Raw genomic sequence first — 22,067 nt, forward strand, 5'->3', positions numbered from 1 at the left:
TTCGATTTCAAATACTTGGTCAAATATTATTATGAGCGTTATTATTTTGTTCGAAATAGGTTTATTTAAAAAAACACTCAATCTTTAGGGTTTTTCAAATCTTAGAGATTATGACGAGTATTGATAGTACAGTACGTTATCGATTAGAAGTTTCATTTTATCGAAAATACTTATTAATAAGTGATCGTGAATTATATGAACTCATCTAAGATAAGACAATAACAAATCGTATTGGTGTAAGACTTTTAAGTAACGTTCTCACTGTTGAGAACATACCTCATCTGCTACTGAAGGTTTGGGCCGTAGTACACCACACTGGCCTAGTGATTGTAGTTCACATACTTTCAAAAAAATATGTAGCTTTTTCTACGATGGTTTGTTTGACCATATATTCTCTAAAAAGTTGTCACACGCATGTTAAATTGCAAGGATATCTTAGAATAATAAATACATAGCATACAGCCAAATAAATTATTAAAACTTTGTTCATAAATAAACGGTTTCCCGTTAATTAAACTTTATTTAGTGATATAGAAATATATACGTGCAAGTAGAATCTATGTGGAATATCAAAGTTGTATTTGTCACGGTTATAATTAAACACAATATTTTATTGAAGTAGTTTCCTCCTTACGCAAATTTAATATTATATTCATATACCTGAATACTAAATAATTACGTTAAAACACCTATGTTCCAATTTAAATGGAATTCTAGTAATATGGTGTTTGACTCGCATTTGTTTATTTTTTTACTATTATCAGATATTTACGTCGCATAAATTCTAACAGAAAGAGTGATTAAAAATCAACAAGGTATAATTTAAGTAAAAGGGGTGAAGTGTCAAGAAACAACGTGACGTTATCGGTAATTACGATGCGTGCGGAAAATTACCCCAATACGCGTCCACTCCTGCAAATTGCAATATTTAAAAATTACAGCGTCATTTCATAACCAATTCTAGTGCAGTTTTCACAAAAGTTATTCTTGTTTGTACAATTTGCTATATCATATAATAATAATGTACAAAATCCAACATATTAAATTCTTCTGTGTAATCATATTAACAATCACGTTTCTTTATTTACAGAGAAAGACTTATACAATTATTAGCGTTGAAACCCTTCAAGAAGCCCGAATTGTACGCGAGACTTCATAGCGGTGAGTGTAAAACCAAAATAATCACACTAAACATGAAACACAACTTGATTAACCTATCCACGTAACATTTGCAGAGGGGATCAAAGAGAAAGAGCGCATTGCTGTGAACAAGATTCTGCCGCACATTAGTTCGCTCAAGGACAACTGTTACCACTTACGTAGGCACATATGGAACGACGTCAATGAAGATTGGCCGTTCTATACAGAGGAGGAGAAACGTATGCTCAAGAGGTGTGTGCCGTGTTTACATATTTACGGCAGTATTTATAATTTGTCCCCTCTTAGGGTCACCATCGTGGTAAGGTATTGGAGAACGAGTAATTTAAAGTTAGGATTCGTCTACATAGAATAAACAAGGATGTGGATAAATGTGTAGATTAAGAACGCACGCAAAGGTGGCCACGGCACGGACTGTTACATTTCATTTATATTTGTAACAAGTTTGAATACAATAGCGGCCGGCTGGCGGCTTTCAGCAGAAACAATAGACGGAGAGGGGTCATTATGTCTGCCGACGCGTCGCGCGTTTAGCAATCTGGACATTATTCTAACGAAATATTATAATAGCAATCTAGTATCTTTTAAGAATAATAATGCGATATGGTCTGGAAGCTGATGTCATATCGCTCCTATGCTTTGTGATAACCACACACGTCCATATCTATATGAACGATTACAAACATATCTCGTATCTTCATAATAAGGTTTGTAGGCATTAGATACTATGATTTGAACATTCAATCATTATTATATTTAATACTTATCAAGAAGCAATAAATCTCGTAAATCAACATGACACGTCACAATACACAGTGCCAACACTAGCCGTGAATAATTGAAGTTTGCGTATCCAACAGGCGGAAACCTCAAAATCTAACACCACCGCTCAGTAGCGACTCCGCGCACTCGCTGTCGCCGCGAGCCTCGCCCGCCAACAAGCGCGCGCCCAGCGCCGCCGCGCCGGGGGGCGTGGGGGGCGCTGCGGGGGGCGTGGGGGGCTCCGCGGGGGGGGGGCGCCGCGCCCGCCGACGACGCGCCCGCCGCCAAGAAGCAGCGCATCTCGCACTACCGTCGCCCCTCGCCGCCCTCCTCCGGCTACGCCACCACCTCCTCCGGCGAGCGGCACGCCTCCGACAACGAGGATGATCGCACCACCGGTATGTGCCACCACCACCACCACCACCACCCTTCTCAAACAAACCTCATGCCATCCTCATCCATCACTACCGTCAGTACAAGAGAACTTCGAGCACTACCGGTGTGTCATCAACATTGTTCTCACCCCCTGATGATAACAGATGGTGTGAGGGTTTAATCACATAGTGATTGTACTCTCGACCATCCGTCATGCAAGCACATCGGTATTTGCTCAGCCTACTGTATTCTCATACATGCGTAACATCGCTACTCGATGACTCGGCTGACTTAATGAGCAAGTTGACTGTGCGCTAACATCGAGTTGACAAGTAATGTATAAAGAGCATTATCTCATTACACTTTTAGTACAGAATACTAAAAGAAAGCTCACATTATATCGCCACCACATCGGTATATTCTACCGTTGCTTTGTCGTACCCCTGTGGCGAGTACCCTTTAAGCAACATTGGAACATTTATTTAACATTGGAAATGATTGGTGAAAAGTGAAAATTGTCAAAAAAAGGTAGAAAACGTAATAATTCCCGTTAAACAACTTTCTACTGCTTCCATCTGAATGATGGAATGTGATGAAAACCTTGCAATTTTGTAAATATCCAGTAGATTTATTATACTTTCTTACTTGGCCCTGTAATTATCAGACTTACGTATAAAAATATGCAATTATCATTAATTAAGCATTGAATTATGAATAAATTAGATTTTTTTTTAACTGAAATGTAGAGTAGATTATCGACGTCTCCTGATATCAACGAATGTTCAACAACATATATCCTTGCCATTGTAATATGTATTTTAAGTCCATATACAATAGTATAATTCTATAGTATTACATTGTCGTGTTATTGATCTAAAGCAATTACCAAGGAAAATTAATAAATCATTATTCATATTGGCAAATGGGAATTCCATAAAAAGCCGTCTTCATTATAGCTTTATATATAACTCTGAGCAGATATCATCAGATTAGATTGCACGTAATTTATATTATCCTCTATTCGTACTTTGATTAATATAGTTTGTTTTTCAAGTGTACTATGTTCGCGTAATGTTTAATAATATGATTGATATACTACGCGTTTAGATGCGCAGGCGTCAGATCCTTTCTGCCGTGACCTCAACGCGAAGGCCCACGTACGCGTACAACTTTCCTGTTCAATGCACTACGCAATATTTCTCGGGTGTTCACCGATTCCCCTCTGACTAATGCCATTCCAATTACTGGGTGAAAACTAAATTGAAATTTTATGTTGAAACTATAAAACTTTAATGATTTTCATGATGATTTCATACATTTTAAATAGAGTTGTTGTTTTCCTTTGAATTTCATTACAATTATTCGTATGACGCATCGTTTCACTAATTAAACCAATTGCGATTTTAAATCGTATCAAATTGCTTTAAACATGTAAGTATAAAGTATACTATGTTATACAACAAGATTTTCCCTTTGCATATCACAAAGTTGCTAAGATATACCTTTACAGCGGAGCTAGAAGCAATGTGAATTCTAAAATTCTTTTGAATTAATTTACCATCCTCGGCGTCTTGCCATTTTTGTACAGTATATTGCAACTCCTATAAATATTAAAGACCATACACGGGCATCTCGTAGAAGTTTGTAAACTGAGATTGCATGAGGGAACTTTATTTTTTTTGTTTTAGCAGACTCTTGAATCATTCAACTAGATATTGGATGACGTACGGTATTAAAATAGCGTTCTAAATAATGCCAGAATATTCTGATATATGTTTGGAACTGAACGCTTCTATCGATTAATGTACGCAAAACTTCACATAATAACTTCATCACAATATCCATAAATTCCCACGTGCCCACGTTATATTTTAACGAAAGTTGAGTAATTCAGATAAAAATGTTTCACAACAAACCATTGTTGTTGTGAAACATTTTCTTTAACATTATCACGTATATTGATGAAGATAATTTCGCCATGTAAATTCTAAATATTACGACAACGCCTAAATATATCGATATTCCAATAAGTCTTGGAATAAATTTATCAAACGTTTACGTGTCACCACGCTATCTTTATTTTGGTTTTTTAATCCTTTACATCCTATGTTGATTATACAATATACATAATGTAAATATGTTAATATCAGGCTAGGGTAGTGTGCGTGGATGCCAAATCCTAACCGTGGTTTTTCCAATCACAAAAAATAATTATATCAATTTTATTACAGTTAGAACTACATAAATGGTGCCGTGGTTGTTGCAATAGACTACGGTCGCTTTACACGAAGCGTTTTAGATATATCTTTGCAACTAGAGTTTGTCTATGCGTAATTAGTTGATCATGCTTAAGTATAATGTCCTTCGTGTACCTATAAACTAAATTTAGTGACTCACTTGTACACTTGCTTAGGAATTGATATGTCATGCGACAATTATGCAACCGTTCCAATTAATTTGGAACCGTCCAACAGGTCGGCATTATTGTATCAACTGTTGGGGGGTAATCACATCTCGTCAGTCGATATTCTATTGGACTCCACTCCACTTACCATAAGGTGTAGTGGGGTCACTTTGCCATATAAAAGAAGAAAACACTTATTATTTAAGTGGCTTAAGTTACCCCAGTGATACAAACTCATAGAACACACAACCAGGTCAAGGCTTTTTAAAATCGGAGTATCATTCGACACGATTGCCCGCATCATCAGGTAGTATTAACAAAACAATTATAGGTTAGTTAGCGGCACACATCGTCAGAACTATTAAATATCCATTACTGTAAAAACCAATAAGCAGAGTACGTACATAGACTTCCTTTCCTGCATTATGTATCGTATAATATGATGATAATAGTTGTTACTTCGAAACAAACAGTCGGTCACGTATGATTATTACGCAACGATAAATACCTAAGCCTATAGTATTACTTAAAATGCAAAGTAAAATTATCACACAAATGTGTCTTAATTGAGGAAACGAAAAAATGTTTGTAATGTTTTGTACAAATCAACGATCAGTGCAAATGATAAGCAAACACGTCATGATGACTTGATAAAACCATAAACACGAAACAAATAAAAATCCCTCAAATAAATATAATAAAAAAAGAGGTGAAGGTACAAGTATAATGTTGTGGTTTCTGTTTGCCTTTTTACAGTGAAAAAGGACAACGGCTACACGCTAAACTTTACGACTGTTAAGAATCTGTGCCCCAGTCCTGTGAAAGCGAACGGTTTTACAAGTAGTCCCCCAGTAGAGCAAACTAATATCACAGGTATGTTTGCTATTTACATACATTGTGAATTTGGCCTGGGTTTTTGTTTGCATGTTCAGATTAATCATGACAAACATCGTATGGACATTGCAGCTAACATTTAGGATACAGGCTGGACACTAATGACGTTGGACTTCAAGATACTAGATAGGAGGCATGTGAGATCATCCCCCTTTATACCAAAACGTTGTAATGTTGAAAATCCGCTCACGTGAAATATTTCTTATTGTTTCCAGAAAGAGACATCACAAACACGGAACCTTCAGAACCTACAGAATTAACCTCTGTGCCTGATGAAAACACGACTGATATGGAAGAGATTGAAAGGTAAAGTTTTGTATATGCGGTACCTATGGTTTCAATAGCGTAGAGACTGTATAAAGACAAATGCATTAATTAATATTATATCGTGGGAGTACCAATATTTAAAATATACTTCATCTGAGGTTTTGCAAGCCGCTCCATTGATGGTAAGCGATACGACGGCCTATAACAGTAGTAGCACTCTACAGAAATATGAATTACAAATGGCATGGCATTCCACGTGCTCTTCATCCTGAGATGGTAAATCTTATAATGCCTAGTAATTATGTTGGTAACAATTTACAATGTTTTTCAAACTGGAACTTAACAGTGTATGTATACTGCTGTCAGAAACAGACATACAATTCAATCAGCGACATTCCTTTATAGAATGCGGCGTGCAGTTGCATTCATTAACGATGTACACATTGACTGTGCAGACAGTACCCCGCGATCACGAGCTCGAACATGAGGCGGGCGTACAAGAACGAGTTCGCGGAGCTGTACACGGAGTACCGCGGGCTGTACGCGCGCGTGGCGCAGGTGGCGGCGCTCTTCACGCGCCTCGAGACCGAGCTCAACCGCGCGCAGCCGCTCTCGCCGCACCACCAGGTACGCGCGCACACACACTCGCACACACACACACGCACACGCGCACCGGGACATGTACGCGCGCGTGGCGCAGGTGGCGGCGCTCTTCACGCGCCTCGAGACCGAGCTCAACCGCGCGCAGCCGCTCTCGCCGCACCACCAGGTACGCGCGCACACACACTCGCACACACACACACGCACACGCGCACCGGGACATGTACGCGCGCGTGGCGCAGGTGGCGGCGCTCTTCACGCGCCTCGAGACCGAGCTCAACCGCGCGCAGCCGCTCTCGCCGCACCACCAGGTACGCGCGCACACACACTCGCACACACACACACGCACACGCGCACCGGGACATGTACGCGCGCGTGGCGCAGGTGGCGGCGCTCTTCACGCGCCTCGAGACCGAGCTCAACCGCGCGCAGCCGCTCTCGCCGCACCACCAGGTACGCGCGCACACACACTCGCACACACACACACGCACACGCGCACCGGGACATGTACGCGCGCGTGGCGCAGGTGGCGGCGCTCTTCACGCGCCTCGAGACCGAGCTCAACCGCGCGCAGCCGCTCTCGCCGCACCACCAGGTACGCGCGCACACACTCGCACACACACACACGCACACGCGCACCGGGACATGTACGCGCGCGTGGCGCAGGTGGCGGCGCTCTTCACGCGCCTCGAGACCGAGCTCAACCGCGCGCAGCCGCTCTCGCCGCACCACCAGGTACGCGCGCACACACACTCGCACACACACACACGCACACGCGCACCGGGACATGTACGCGCGCGTGGCGCAGGTGGCGGCGCTCTTCACGCGCCTCGAGACCGAGCTCAACCGCGCGCAGCCGCTCTCGCCGCACCACCAGGTACGCGCGCACACACACTCGCACACACACACACGCACACGCGCACCGGGACATGTACGCGCGCGTGGCGCAGGTGGCGGCGCTCTTCACGCGCCTCGAGACCGAGCTCAACCGCGCGCAGCCGCTCTCGCCGCACCACCAGGTACGCGCGCACACACACTCGCACACACACACACGCACACGCGCACCGGGACATGTACGCGCGCGTGGCGCAGGTGGCGGCGCTCTTCACGCGCCTCGAGACCGAGCTCAACCGCGCGCAGCCGCTCTCGCCGCACCACCAGGTACGCGCGCACACACACTCGCACACACACACACGCACACGCGCACCGGGACATGTACGCGCGCGTGGCGCAGGTGGCGGCGCTCTTCACGCGCCTCGAGACCGAGCTCAACCGCGCGCAGCCGCTCTCGCCGCACCACCAGGTACGCGCGCACACACACTCGCACACACACACACGCACACGCGCACCGGGACATGTACGCGCGCGTGGCGCAGGTGGCGGCGCTCTTCACGCGCCTCGAGACCGAGCTCAACCGCGCGCAGCCGCTCGCCGCACCACCAGGTACGCGCGCACACACTCGCACACACACACACGCACACGCGCACCGGGACATGTACGCGCGCGTGGCGCAGGTGGCGGCGCTCTTCACGCGCCTCGAGACCGAGCTCAACCGCGCGCAGCCGCTCTCGCCGCACCACCAGGTACGCGCGCACACACACTCGCACACACACACACGCACACGCGCACCGGGACATGTACGCGCGCGTGGCGCAGGTGGCGGCGCTCTTCACGCGCCTCGAGACCGAGCTCAACCGCGCGCAGCCGCTCTCGCCGCACCACCAGGTACGCGCGCACACACACTCGCACACACACACACGCACACGCGCACCGGGACATGTACGCGCGCGTGGCGCAGGTGGCGGCGCTCTTCACGCGCCTCGAGACCGAGCTCAACCGCGCGCAGCCGCTCTCGCCGCACCACCAGGTACGCGCGCACACACACTCGCACACACACACACGCACACGCGCACCGGGACATGTACGCGCGCGTGGCGCAGGTGGCGGCGCTCTTCACGCGCCTCGAGACCGAGCTCAACCGCGCGCAGCCGCTCTCGCCGCACCACCAGGTACGCGCGCACACACACTCGCACACACACACACGCACACGCGCACCGGGACATGTACGCGCGCGTGGCGCAGGTGGCGGCGCTCTTCACGCGCCTCGAGACCGAGCTCAACCGCGCGCAGCCGCTCTCGCCGCACCACCAGGTACGCGCGCACACACACTCGCACACACACACACGCACACGCGCACCGGGACATGTACGCGCGCGTGGCGCAGGTGGCGGCGCTCTTCACGCGCCTCGAGACCGAGCTCAACCGCGCGCAGCCGCTCTCGCCGCACCACCAGGTACGCGCGCACACACTCGCACACACACACACGCACACGCGCACCGGGACATGTACGCGCGCGTGGCGCAGGTGGCGGCGCTCTTCACGCGCCTCGAGACCGAGCTCAACCGCGCGCAGCCGCTCTCGCCGCACCACCAGGTACGCGCGCACACACACTCGCACACACACACACGCACACGCGCACCGGGACATGTACGCGCGCGTGGCGCAGGTGGCGGCGCTCTTCACGCGCCTCGAGACCGAGCTCAACCGCGCGCAGCCGCTCTCGCCGCACCACCAGGTACGCGCGCACACACACTCGCACACACACACACGCACACGCGCACCGGGACATGTACGCGCGCGTGGCGCAGGTGGCGGCGCTCTTCACGCGCCTCGAGACCGAGCTCAACCGCGCGCAGCCGCTCTCGCCGCACCACCAGGTACGCGCGCACACACACTCGCACACACACACACACGCACACGCGCACCGGGACATGTACGCGCGCGTGGCGCAGGTGGCGGCGCTCTTCACGCGCCTCGAGACCGAGCTCAACCGCGCGCAGCCGCTCTCGCCGCACCACCAGGTACGCGCGCACACACACTCGCACACACACACACGCACACGCGCACCGGGACATGTACGCGCGCGTGGCGCAGGTGGCGGCGCTCTTCACGCGCCTCGAGACCGAGCTCAACCGCGCGCAGCCGCTCTCGCCGCACCACCAGGTACGCGCGCACACACACTCGCACGCACACACGCACGCACGCACACACGCACGCCCGCACGCACACACGCACGCACACACGCACGCACGCACGCACACACACACGCACGCACACGCACGCACGCACACACACACGCACGCACGCACACACGCACACGATGCGACGTGATACCTTTGTTCTAACTAAAAACCAAATGTTACAGATAATTTGTTTGGTATACACTCTGTCCAATTGATCAACTATGCAAGGTTTCTAGCGACATCAATTTTCTTGTATCCGTTCCACTTACCGTAAATTTGTAGACAGTATAATAAATTGCATTAAACTTTGTACAATACTGATCCGCCTGCAGATCCTCCAGCGTGCAAATGTTGTTCTTGGATAGATTTTTTCACGCGATAAAGATTGTCCATAGAACTTAAGAGTAATGTAGTTTACTATTAATAAAAAAAAAAACAATATCGGTCTAGTAGTTCCTGAGAATAGATTTAGCTCGTCCGTTGCATCGAATAACAATTCACCTAATGTTTTGTAACAAGTAAAAACTCATACACGTACCAATACAATAAAACCTTATAAATATTCAAAACCTTATTTCCAACTTCTTACATAAAAAGACACACAAAAAGTGACGTAATCAAGAACAATGCAACAACCAGTTACATAACAAGAATAGTTTGGCGTAATCGTGCAACTTACGCGGGACAACTGCCACGCCGAGATCTCCGGTTTACCCCGAGACCAACAAAGTCATATTGGGTTTTTCTTAATATCACATCCCGCACCTGGAACAACAGGCTTGACCTCTATTATAGAGCCGATAAAATGTTTGTTAGAACTCTGCCCCAAACCGTTGAGAAGGGAAGTCATGCATTATTATAACATGACATTGTAACGTTCGCAGAGCATAGAACAACGTATCGTAGAGGAATACAGGCGCGTGAACAACGACACCGCGTACCAGCAGCAGAGGCGGCGCGTCAACTACCTTGACCGCAAACTCACGCACATCAAGCGGATGGTGTACCAATACGATCAGTTGGTGAGTTAACTGTTTAATGAGGACTGCGATGACAGATTGAGGATCTGTTTCATAACTTTTGAGTACATGATACTCGTCATGACTGGCTCAGTATTACAAAGTTCTGTGTAATATTTTTAGAACAAATTTAATTATAATATAAATCAAAAAATCCTATCCGTCAGTAAAAATTTAATTTGAACCATGAGTTACGGTCTTCTCCAATTTTTACCAGAATGAAATTTCTGCTCTATTTTTTCAACATAAGTAAAAATTATGATAGCACCTTGTAATAGTGAGCCAGGGTAATGTTTAAGCCGATCATATAGTTACATCTAATCTATGCTCCCAAATAATAAAATGAGTACTATCTACAGTAGTTGTTGAATATAACAAATGTCAACTTCATTGTTGGAAAATATTCTGCTGATGGTAAGATTTATTTTGTATCCGCCCGGATAGTGACCACCCTACACAAGGTGTAAAACCCGCTATAGCGACCCATGTAAATGTTTTGAATTCCGGGACCAGCCTGTCTTTATTCAGTCAACAGGGCACATAATATCTCTTTAGTCGACACTATCTGGACCTTTTTGCACTTACCATCAGGTGTAATGGGGACGCTATGCCATGTTAGTATAAAAAAAAATATTCACATAATTACTTACCCAGTCTACACATCGTTTTGGTCTGTCCAAAGGAATACCCAATATTAATGGGAATCAGGGTATTAATATTACATAACATTTTTTATATCTATTCCTTTTGATATTTCTTAATGCTAATAACAGTGCTGAAATTAAACTTGACTTTTTGTCAAATAAATAATGCTTATATATTTTGCTAGGACATATCGGATGCAGAAGAATAGATTTATTCAAAATATCCAAAAAATGTTACCAAGCGGAATCGTTTAATCTTTATTATTTGAATTTCAAGTCTGTTACACGTTTAAAGGACTATGGGGACCTACCAGTAAGTTGCTGTCGAAATATGTCGAATATAATGTCATAGTTGACAGCACGATTGTTATTTTGTAATAGTGTTTTTGTACAAATTAGTTTGATTTAGTATTAGTTTGATATTAGTATGTATTTATGAAATACAAATTGAAATTACGGAATACAATTCATACATTATATACTTAATATATTCTTTATTGTGATTTTTAAGTAAACATAATTTACAAATCAAATTAAAGATAAAAAAAGGAATACATTTTTATTTGAAAAATAATGAATGACAGCCTTTATCTACTAAACAAACAATATACTTTTGTCTTTCATTTACAATGGTGGTCACATGTTGAAGTCACGTGTTAAAGAAAAACGTGCCTTTACTTTTCATAGTATTACTATGCAAATGATTAATAAACACAATTAAAAATAGAATTAACATTGTATTTAATTTTTATACTCACGTTGTTACGTTTTTGTTGTAGTTTTTTTTTGTAGTTAGCGAGAACACACGTTTTACATATTCATGCCGATCATGTGCCGTACAGAATCAAAAATGAGTACATTTCGTCAAGGTTTTAAAGTTTTGCGAACATTGTTTTGATACTTAACGTCACGTGTGTGTTTACGAATGTATAAAACTCGCAATTGCATGATTATTCAAAGTTTATAATATGTAATTTTTTTCATATTTTTAAATTGAACATTTTGTAGAGTTTGGTATTTTTATTTGTGTGAAAGTTGTTATAAGAGATTTATTAATTGTATTGTATATGCTTCTTTAGAAATTACGGTCAATTTGAAACTGTTATTGTAGAGTCTTTTTTATACACATATTTTAAGTGGTTACTATCACTATAATTGACGTTATAATTGCAATTATGTAGGTCTTACCAAGCCACAAATTCTATTCTTTTTTCCTCATAGCCGTAACAAATGTCTCCTAAACCAAATAGACCTCCAGACTTGTACCTTTAACTGGTGTAGTTGTATTAGGTGGTGTATGACTTGAGCTCTAAGGTCTTGGGTTCGAATCCCTTATCGAGCAAAGGTATTGGGTTTTTCTTCTGAGTATCGTCCCCGGAGTCTGAGATTTATGCCCGTTATGACGATAGGCTCGCCCTCTATAACGTCACGGGGTGAGACACATAGGACGAAGTGTCACCTCTGCCTACCCTTGCGGGGATGTTGTGCGTTGTGTGTCGTGTGCGGAGTGTATAAGGTGTGGTGTGTCCGCAGCGCAACCTGAAGCCGGAGCGCGTGGCGGCGGCGAGCACGACGCAGGCGTACTGACACGCGGGCCGCTCGCCGCCCGCCCGCAGCCTGTAGAGCACCACGCCGGACACATGCATCGACACAATATGATGGACGATTTACATACTTACCAACGTAAGCTCTATAGTTTTTATACGAGTCAGTGTCTCCCGTTGAGTGACAGATGTTGATCGATTTTTTATACGGACGTAATTAGGCCTTTGGAAGTAGTCTTCGATGGTTCTGTCAAAGCCGCGCTGACTGTTATTGTTACATGGATGCGGAATGTGGCCGAACGTTCTGTTCGACGTTCAGTGCGAAGTGCGCGCCGTCCCGAATAATTGATGTGCATTATGGTGATATAAATGTTCTAAAATATATTTGTAATCGTAACGCTGTGAAGTTAACGCTACTTATTATTCGGGGCGGTGACGTAGATACTTTGTTTAGTTGGAAAGAACGTTCCGCAAACATAATATTATATGTACTAAAAGCCGGTTGGCGGGTTGTGTTGACGTGTGCGTTGTAAATTGTTATAAAATAAATAATTTATTATTGAATGCGGAAACGTGATGTCGCGCGTTGTTTACATGCGCGGATGTTTTCGCTGTTTCTTGCTACGTCACGTGTGGGTGACATTGTTGCGCCGGCGCGGCACGTCGCTGCGGAGCCGGAAGCGTCGGATGTTAATGAACTTCAAAATATTACCCTCTAGACACGCGATGCACACAGGGCGGCCTGCCAACTTGGCTTCTCACAACTAGATTGTACATCATGGTTAAGGTGATTGTTCTGTATTAGTCATTCAAATAGATAAGAGAATAAATTATGTTACATAGATTGTCTATATTAAGTTATATTGTTCTTCCATTAATTTTAACAATGATCCTTAACCATACGATATGTGACCACGCGCGTGTATCGCCATTCCGGACATGAGAACCCATACTGGTTAAAAATATTTTTCACTGTTGATTATATTGATGAATATATTGTGTATTGTATTCGCCTGTTTCTACCTTGTACTTGTTTCTTTCTGTTGTACAATATCATTAATTCATATCTATACAAATGGTGTTTGAATGAACCAATTTTATATGAAAGAAGCAAGACAGGTGTTATAGTTGTACTTCGCTATCGGGCTGATTGAGTCGCGCTGACCGATAAGGAGTCATGTGACCCTCGGCCGGTGTACTGTACGCAGTACATTGTACACGCACTCGACGCTCGATAGTGGAGTTTCGAGTTTAATGTCATTGTTTGTCATTGCCATCGGACGCCGTTACATCACCGTCTCGGCAGTCGGTGACAATGACGAACGAACGTTACACTATAGATCAATATTCTATATTTCTTATCGAAACTTTAATTAGTCCGGTTGTTTTATCATGTAAATAGTATATTATGTATATTGAAAGAAAAAAGTTATCAAGTATATAATAGTCCAATAGTAGATACATATATGTTCGTCCACATTATATTCCATTCGAAAATTATTGCCGTCTAATGTTATCGTTGTCCAATGAATTTTCGCTTATACTGTTTGCTGAATTATTTTTACTACTTCTCTTATTGCAAGATCTGCGTGTAAATATCCGTGCCGTTTCAATGAAAGGTGAACTTCTACAATTCTAAGAAGTCAATTCGTATGACTGTTGGCCTTCGTACAAACAATTATATTGCCCTTTTTATAATATTTAATCCGATATCGTCCTTTCGCTTCTAAAAATCCATCCATTTTTTAATGTTGGACGTTCATTTTATTTTGTCTTGCCCAGCTTGCATGTTGTATATAGTAGTATCATATAAAAAAAAGATATATCATGTTCTTGTTAAATTTTGTTATGGGTAGTATATGTTCAGGTTTATTTTTCGAAATATTATTTATTAGCTTTGATTAGTGTTGCGTCGTCGTCGAGTGATGATTTTGTATATACCGCGGGGGCTTTAAAACGTTGTCATCGTCACAAAGACAAATGCAATGTGGTGGAATTAACGCGTGTTTGTTTTGTAATTCGGCCACGATACAACATTATTCTGGGCACAAGCGGTCGACGTATTTGCCAAAATCGTGAAACGTATAATTGATTTGAATTTGCCAAATAAAACGTTTTTTGATATGTTAGCAACAACCGGCCAGTGTTAAACATCCATTAGAAATAAGATATTACTCTGGTCCTTTTCGGAAAACCCTCCAGATCACAATAAAATTCTTAGTAATTTTAGTATACTTGGGCCAGTGGACAGCTTGATTATTGAAACGTTAAAGCGAGGCTTTAAAACTATGGAGCGTAAAGATCTAAATTGCAAATATAAAGCTGGCCTGATCTTTTGAAAAGCCGTCTTACATAATATTTTGTCCTGAGAGTAACGTCCATATTTGAAAATGATTTAGCGTTAAGTAATTCTGATTTTAATTATTAAAAATGCAGTCCTTTTGTCCATCCCACGATTAACTTGGAACATGATTTGTTGTGAACAAATAGCGGCGAAGGCGTCCCGATACTTCATTATCGTAATTATTTCACCTGATATATATAAAAATGAACTTATTTGTTATTAAATGCGTACATTGTAGTGTAACGAGTACATTTTTGCGTAGGTTTACAAACTTTGTCGAGGGTTGATGTTACTTCAGTTAATTTTTGTCAATTAATGTGCCAACGTGTGGCGCTGCTATTTGGTTTGTTTTATTGTAATTGTCAATTGTTTTATGTATATACAGAAAGCATTTTTTCATTAGTATTGTCAAGTTATTTGGTCAATTCACACATAAGTGCCCTTTTGTTGCTCACGGAAATAGTTTTTGTGTTACTATTTTAGCTTTTTACTCATTATAATGCTCAATATTATGGTCATGATATTAGATGATTAAAATTTCTCTTTGGGTTTTAATTTATTTCTCTTATTTATTAACTTAAATTATCATTATTTATCAGACCAGTCGCCCGAACAGTTCCATCTGTTATAGATTTTTTTTGTAAGTTACTTGTATCTATTTTTACTAAAACTCGATTGTTTTGATAGTTGTTGTGAACATTGTAACTTAACTCTGAAATCGATACACATCGCAATGAAATCACCGTATGAGGCTAGAATACTTAATTTACTTGTATAAATATAATGACGTACCAATAACAGATGTCGTGAACTGTGCGATTGAAATTCCTTTCGGGATATGAGTTTTTCGTGCAGGAAAAAAATTGAGTACGTTAAATGTGATGTGGTATAAAATTTGTGCAAGGAACAAAAGAGCACTGTTGAACAATGAATTAAATGTACTTAGGTAATATTATACTCAAGTTGCCCATTTATGTACGCTGCTATTTACATATTTAGAATAAAATTCCTGCATTAGAAATTCATCTTACAGTAAATTATTGTTGGTATTTTTACCACCCCCACTCACATGCTTACACCTAAGTTTCGGTTAACAAATATGAAATTCAATTTGATACGAACATACAGTTGGAAATGTTATTGTTACCAGTAGTTTAAGCACTTGTTTACATATTAATAATACGTAGTGACGAATTAAATTTACGTATTATCATTATTGTTTTCTCGTGAGATGATGATCACTTCTTGTGTTGAATATTTTTCGGGGGTTGTTGATTATTAAAGTGGATATTGTGAAAGATGCATTCCATTTGTCGAAACCGTTGATTTAGCACTGTTCATCGATGCACCCTGTTACGTGGATAGTGTATAAATATAAAAATAATATATTTTTACATACAGTGATTGACAGTAACCGTAGGCCGTAAGCTGTGGGCCTGTAGCGAGTGCGGAGGACCTCCGCCGCAGAGACCATTACAAATGTAACATAACTGTATATCGTAAATCAAACAAATTCTAATATACTGTCACAAAAGGGAGTAATAAAAATGACAAATGTTGCTCGATTGTTACCGATTAAGTTATTAGAAAAGTTGGATAGAAATGTTTGTATTTTGTCATGTTTATACAAATGAAAATATCTCAAGGATATATCATAGTCCATTGTACAGAGTAGACGATATTTAGTAATCTAGTGAGGACACGTTTTTTTTTTTCTTAAATCCTAGTTAGTGATATATTAGGAATACTAATTCCCAAACATGTATCGTTCTTTGCGGCATGACAAATCCGCCACAATAGTTGGTTTCAGCATTACACTTGCTTCCGACCATAGCAGTAATGCGTTTACCGAACGTCACTCAGATTGTGTTAACCCCGTTGCAATCATAACAATGAATTTGGCCTATTTTTTGTTTTAATCACGTTTGTCGAGTGGCATTTTTGTCATGTGCAAATTTAACATATTATATTACTTAACATAGCTGATATTATAGCGGCTTAAGGCGGGCGTTACGTACATGATGATCCTTACCTTACTTTAATTTTAGGTGTAGATGTTTGAGTTTGCGTATTCTGATCAAATACTATTGTAAATTTGCTGTACAGTTAACGAACAGGCCGCCGCCGCGAGTCCGGGCTCGACGTCCATCTCGCAAGACTGTCGATTCACCGAACAATTTGAATAATATGTATTGTGTCGATGTAAATAGAGTACGAATTAGACATTTAGGCACGCTAAGGGATGTAATGTTAGTGTTTTATTTTGGATCGTTTGCTTTATAAATTGTATATGTGGGGAAGTGTTTGCGGACGGACGCGGGCGGGCGCGGTGGCGCCATCTAACGATGCTGCGATATTCCTTGTGCCCCTCGAAATATCAGTGCATTATATATGAGTCAAGATGTATAGACGATGTGATGATGTGATGATGTGATGATGCGGTAGTGTTATTGTGTATAGGATGCGTTAAACCAGCTCGAGTCGGGCGGACGAGAGACCGATACTTGCCAGCCGGTTCGAGCGAACGACGACTAGCTATGAATCCTGACATCGGCTCACGTTAATTAGCTTTTAAATATTTCATCAAAATATAAAATACACAAAAAAAAATGGATATAAATTTTCGACCAAGTACTGGTTGTTTTTAAATTATTAAAATGTAAAAAAAAATTAGAGTATAAACAAAATATAGGTACAATTTATGAATTATACTTTTCTTTTCGGCATTTCATGTACAGTGGAAGGGACCCAGATTTTTGCTACTATGAAATCACTTGTGTAGTAGACTGCGCGTGTGTTCTCGGTAAGGACATCCGCGTTTACATTAATTGTTAAGCATTCTTACACAACGTCGAATGATTCTTTGTATTTTGTGATTTCTTTTGCTCATGTCCTCTTCCATTGCTTTTTTGTTTATCATCTGTCTAAGTGTATAATATGATTTCGTTAAGGCAGGGTAATGCAGAATGTGAAGAGGTACTTTTTTAATTTGATGATGATTTGTTTGAATGTTTTAAATTGAGTTGATTTTATCCATGCAATGGAATTTGTATTGTTACGAAAAGAGCCAGAGTTTGTTGTTTTCTTTTTTGTAATTAAGTCAATTTGAATTTGGGTTTATAACGAGGCAGCAGATTAGTTTTAACTGTCAAGTTACCACAGACGCAATAGTCAGATGTAGGCTCTCTCTTTGGCGTCCCCTCGGGGCGAGGTCGTGCAGCGCGCGGACGTTCAGTAGTCAGTATTAGAACTTGCAATAACATGAGCTGAAGAGAGGTTGTGAGAGTATCGTTATAAAAGGTACCTATTCAAAATCTGGATAAACAGACTAACTCATACGACAGAACTGATAGTGATGCTGCAATGTGCATTTATGCCATCTTCACGTTTATTTGAATTATGGGATCAGTGCCAAACTTTCTCCTTCTTGTTTAGCTCAAAATGATGCAATTGTTAGCATGCTTGAGAAACAGCTAAGTAATTGTTTAGTTAGTCTGCCATTTTGTGAATATTTTGTTTTGATAGTAATATGTAAATCTTTTATAATATATTTGTTTACAATAAATAAATGACAACATTATAAATAAATGAAATTGTATTTTCCATTTAAACTGATGAAAAAAATATAAAAAGAATAATATGCAATGATTTATGGAGTTTTATTTGTCCTAACTCGAACGGCTTTTCTAACCCAAGGTGTGGACCAAAACCCTAATACAATAACAATTACCTAATACCTGAATACGAATGCTAAGTACGGGATCTTTCAAACGCCTTGAGCATTCGTTATACATAAATTTACGGTGCATAAATGACCAATTGTGCGCCGTAAAATAATGCATATTGAATCTTCAACAAATGTAATGTCGTACCTTAATATTAGATAGTGATGTGCCAACTCGGGATAAACGCAACTCGGGCTAACTCGAGTTGAAATTCACGTAACACGAGTTCAACTCGAGTTAACTGGGTAAAATGAAACTGAGTAATGATTCGTATTGGGTTATTTTTACAAATGTAGTGACTCACCAGGTGAATTTAAATAAAAAAGGAATTTATTTATTCATCGTGTATTTATGTCTTATGTATTTAAGGCGATACCTCAAGGTCCATTTTCATACATTTTGTTTCGGCTTTAATCTGGGTAACTAAACAAGTATTGGCAAGTAAAGAATTTAAATTCACGTCTAGTTAGTGATTAGTTCTCGCAGTTGAAGAAAAACGTAAAATAATTAATAATCATGGATATTTCGGCCTTTAAAATTTAATATGACGAAATTTTAAAGGCAGAAATATCCATGATTATTAATTATTTTTACATTTTCTTCAACTGCGAGAACTAATCACTAACTAGACGTGAATTTAAATTCTTTACTTGCCAATACTTGTTTAGTTACCCAGATTAAAGGCGAAACAAAATGTATGAAAATGGACCTTGAGGTATCGCCTTAAGATTAAATCTTTGTAACATAAATAAAGTAAGTATTTAAACTCGAGTTAAAGAGAATTCAACTCGAGTTTACTCGATCTAAACCCAACTCGAGTTAACACATCTCTAATATTAGAAGTGCCACTTTTGATTCGTAGTTTCTTTATCGAACATTCTGGAAACCTTTTGTAAATCGCAAGAATATAGCAAGATGTCTGGGATTATATATCATTGGGGCTGACAAAATGATAGACGCTTTTCAAGATTTTTCAGGCAAGAGATTTTTTTTAAAGTAGATCAACATAGGTAGGTAGGACCTTTATAGCTATTTATACAAATGCGGCGATAGCCTAGTTCAGAATGGAACATACGGCCGAGATAAAAAGTGCCCAGGTTCAAAACACAAGGGCATGCAGCCACGACTTTTCTAAAGATAGGTGTGTTTTTTATTATTTATCGCTTGCTTTAACAGTAAAGAAAAACATCTTGAAAGAACCTACATACCTGAGTTCTCTATAGGAATTTTGAGGATATGTGAAGTCTGCCGATTCATTAATCTTAGGTCTACGGCCTAATCCCTCTCAGTCGTAGAGGAAGCCCTTGCTCAGCAGTAGAAAATTATATAATACGGGGCTGATATTATTATTATTTATATAAACTCAAATCTGCCCCCACGCCGAACGTTACTGTTGCAAGAGTATTGCCTTGTAATACCCAAAAATTGAGTTAAGAAACCCCAGAAATATTGTATTTTCGAGATAATATAATCAACTACAACAGTAAAAGAGCATAAAGAAACAAAAGATTACACTAATAATACTGTGTTTCCGCGCTGCATCGGTTTTTATACCCCCAAAATGTCCCCAAATTTCCCCCTATATGAATATATCCCCCAAAATTGGAGGTGAATCTCCCTCAATGCTAATTCGTATTGAGCAAATTAATGGCTGGCTACTTCTTTACCACAAACATAGAAATTTAACGGTTTACTTTTTGTTTATTTTACCATACATGTGACTTAGTGATTCGGGTCTATTCTGGGCTCTAGCGTAAATATCAGCCTCCGGGAATATTTTTTTTCCAATACCCAAGGATTTGTTACTACATTTCTAAATTCTAGAATTTGGGTGGAAGCATTCATTTTTCAGAATTCACCTACAGAATTCAGAATCGACAGAGAAACGCAAATACTTATAGCGGCACATCCATATACTTACACTTAGTGGTTTTAGTCCATATTATAATATTATTACAATTTTCTTTGGTCGTATATGTGCACAGCTTAGAGGAGGTAGTAAGGTGCGTAGCATGCAAAAATGCGCGGCACATTACCTCGCTATGTCGACACAATCCTTAAAATAAATAATGTTGATAGACAAAAATATGGACGTTTTTGTACATTATTACCGGGGCTATGAAATGCTCTCCAATTAATGCCATGCAGGTGGAGTGTGTGGAACCTCCTCTTCATTTGCGTCGTCAATTTCTATCAGACAGGTTTTTTTTAATATTATACAGTATAAATCTCATCCTCTACTCCCTCTTCTACACTCTCTATCACATCTGACTCTTACTTCTTCATATTGGTCCCATAAGGATTTACCTCTTATTATTAACAGTTTCAATCAATTCCTTAGTATGCGTACTCCTATTGTTCAATCTAAAATTAACCCTCTTTTTGAAATTCCTTATGAAGCCTTAGTTTTTCAACCTAATATCTGTCTTAATTTCAATATTCATAAAACGACCCTGGAGCTGATGCTAAACTCAATTATATTTTAGACAGGGATTGGCCTGACTGGCTTTCTATTTATACCGATGCATCTAAATCTTCTGAAAATGGCCGTGTTGGTGTTGCAGTATGGATCCCTAAATTCAAAATTATTCTAAACTTCCGCTGTTCTCAATTCTGTTCAGTTTTTCAGGGGAAGCCATTGCGCTTTTTGAGGCTGTTTCATATGTACTCTCCCACAATTTAAACAAAACAATTATACTTTCAGACTCCCTAAGTTGTCTTATGGATTTATCAAAATCGTATTTTCGATCCCGTAACAATTTTCTTCTTTCCCTTCAAATTAAAGAACTTCTTTACAAATGTCATACTTTAGGAATAAATGTGGCTTTGGCATGGATTCCCAATTACTCTGGTATTCCGGGTAATGTAACCGTGGATTCTATTGCCAAGGCGGCCTGTCATTGGGGTGATGAATCACACAATGCCTGTTTTCCACGAGATCTTCGTTGCCTAGCTAAACCGAATATGTTTAAAACATGGGATACTATATGGCAAAGATCAAGACAGACTAAAGGAAAATATTTCGGTTTCATTCAACCTTCAATTTCTCCAAAATGTTGGTTTAGAAGGAAGAATTTTTCTGATAAACTAATCACATCTGTGATCATTCGTCTGCGTCTCGGTTTTGTCTGCACGCCAATTTTTTTACCCAAAATTCGTGTGAAAGATCACTCCTTGTGCGAATGTGGCTTGGACGAGGGTTCCTTGGAACATATATTTTTTTTCTGTCCTAAACTATTAATCCCCTCTATGACCTTCTTCCTGCAGACATCCCCCCGCCCAATTAATATTCCCTTTGTCTTAACTTT

The 22,067-nt window shown here is 41.1% G+C and overlaps 1 protein-coding gene across 1 annotated transcript in view; it reads left to right on the forward strand.

Moving 5' to 3' along the window:
• Positions 1-18,158, forward strand: part of LOC115446391 (RNA polymerase II elongation factor ELL) — a 61,161-nt gene extending 43,003 nt beyond the window's left edge. The window contains 9 exon segments of the mRNA XM_037436383.1: positions 1,091-1,161; positions 1,236-1,392; positions 2,019-2,163; positions 2,165-2,318; positions 5,456-5,572; positions 5,809-5,899; positions 6,316-6,487; positions 10,368-10,505; positions 12,680-18,158. Coding sequence (XP_037292280.1) covers positions 1,091-1,161; positions 1,236-1,392; positions 2,019-2,163; positions 2,165-2,318; positions 5,456-5,572; positions 5,809-5,899; positions 6,316-6,487; positions 10,368-10,505; positions 12,680-12,733 — 1,099 coding nt within the window. The 3' untranslated portion in view covers positions 12,734-18,158.
• Positions 18,159-22,067: the final 3,909 nt, after the last annotated feature.

This window comes from Manduca sexta, chromosome 8 (genome assembly GCF_014839805.1).
Source record: "Manduca sexta isolate Smith_Timp_Sample1 chromosome 8, JHU_Msex_v1.0, whole genome shotgun sequence".
Classification (NCBI taxonomy): domain Eukaryota; kingdom Metazoa; phylum Arthropoda; class Insecta; order Lepidoptera; family Sphingidae; genus Manduca; species Manduca sexta.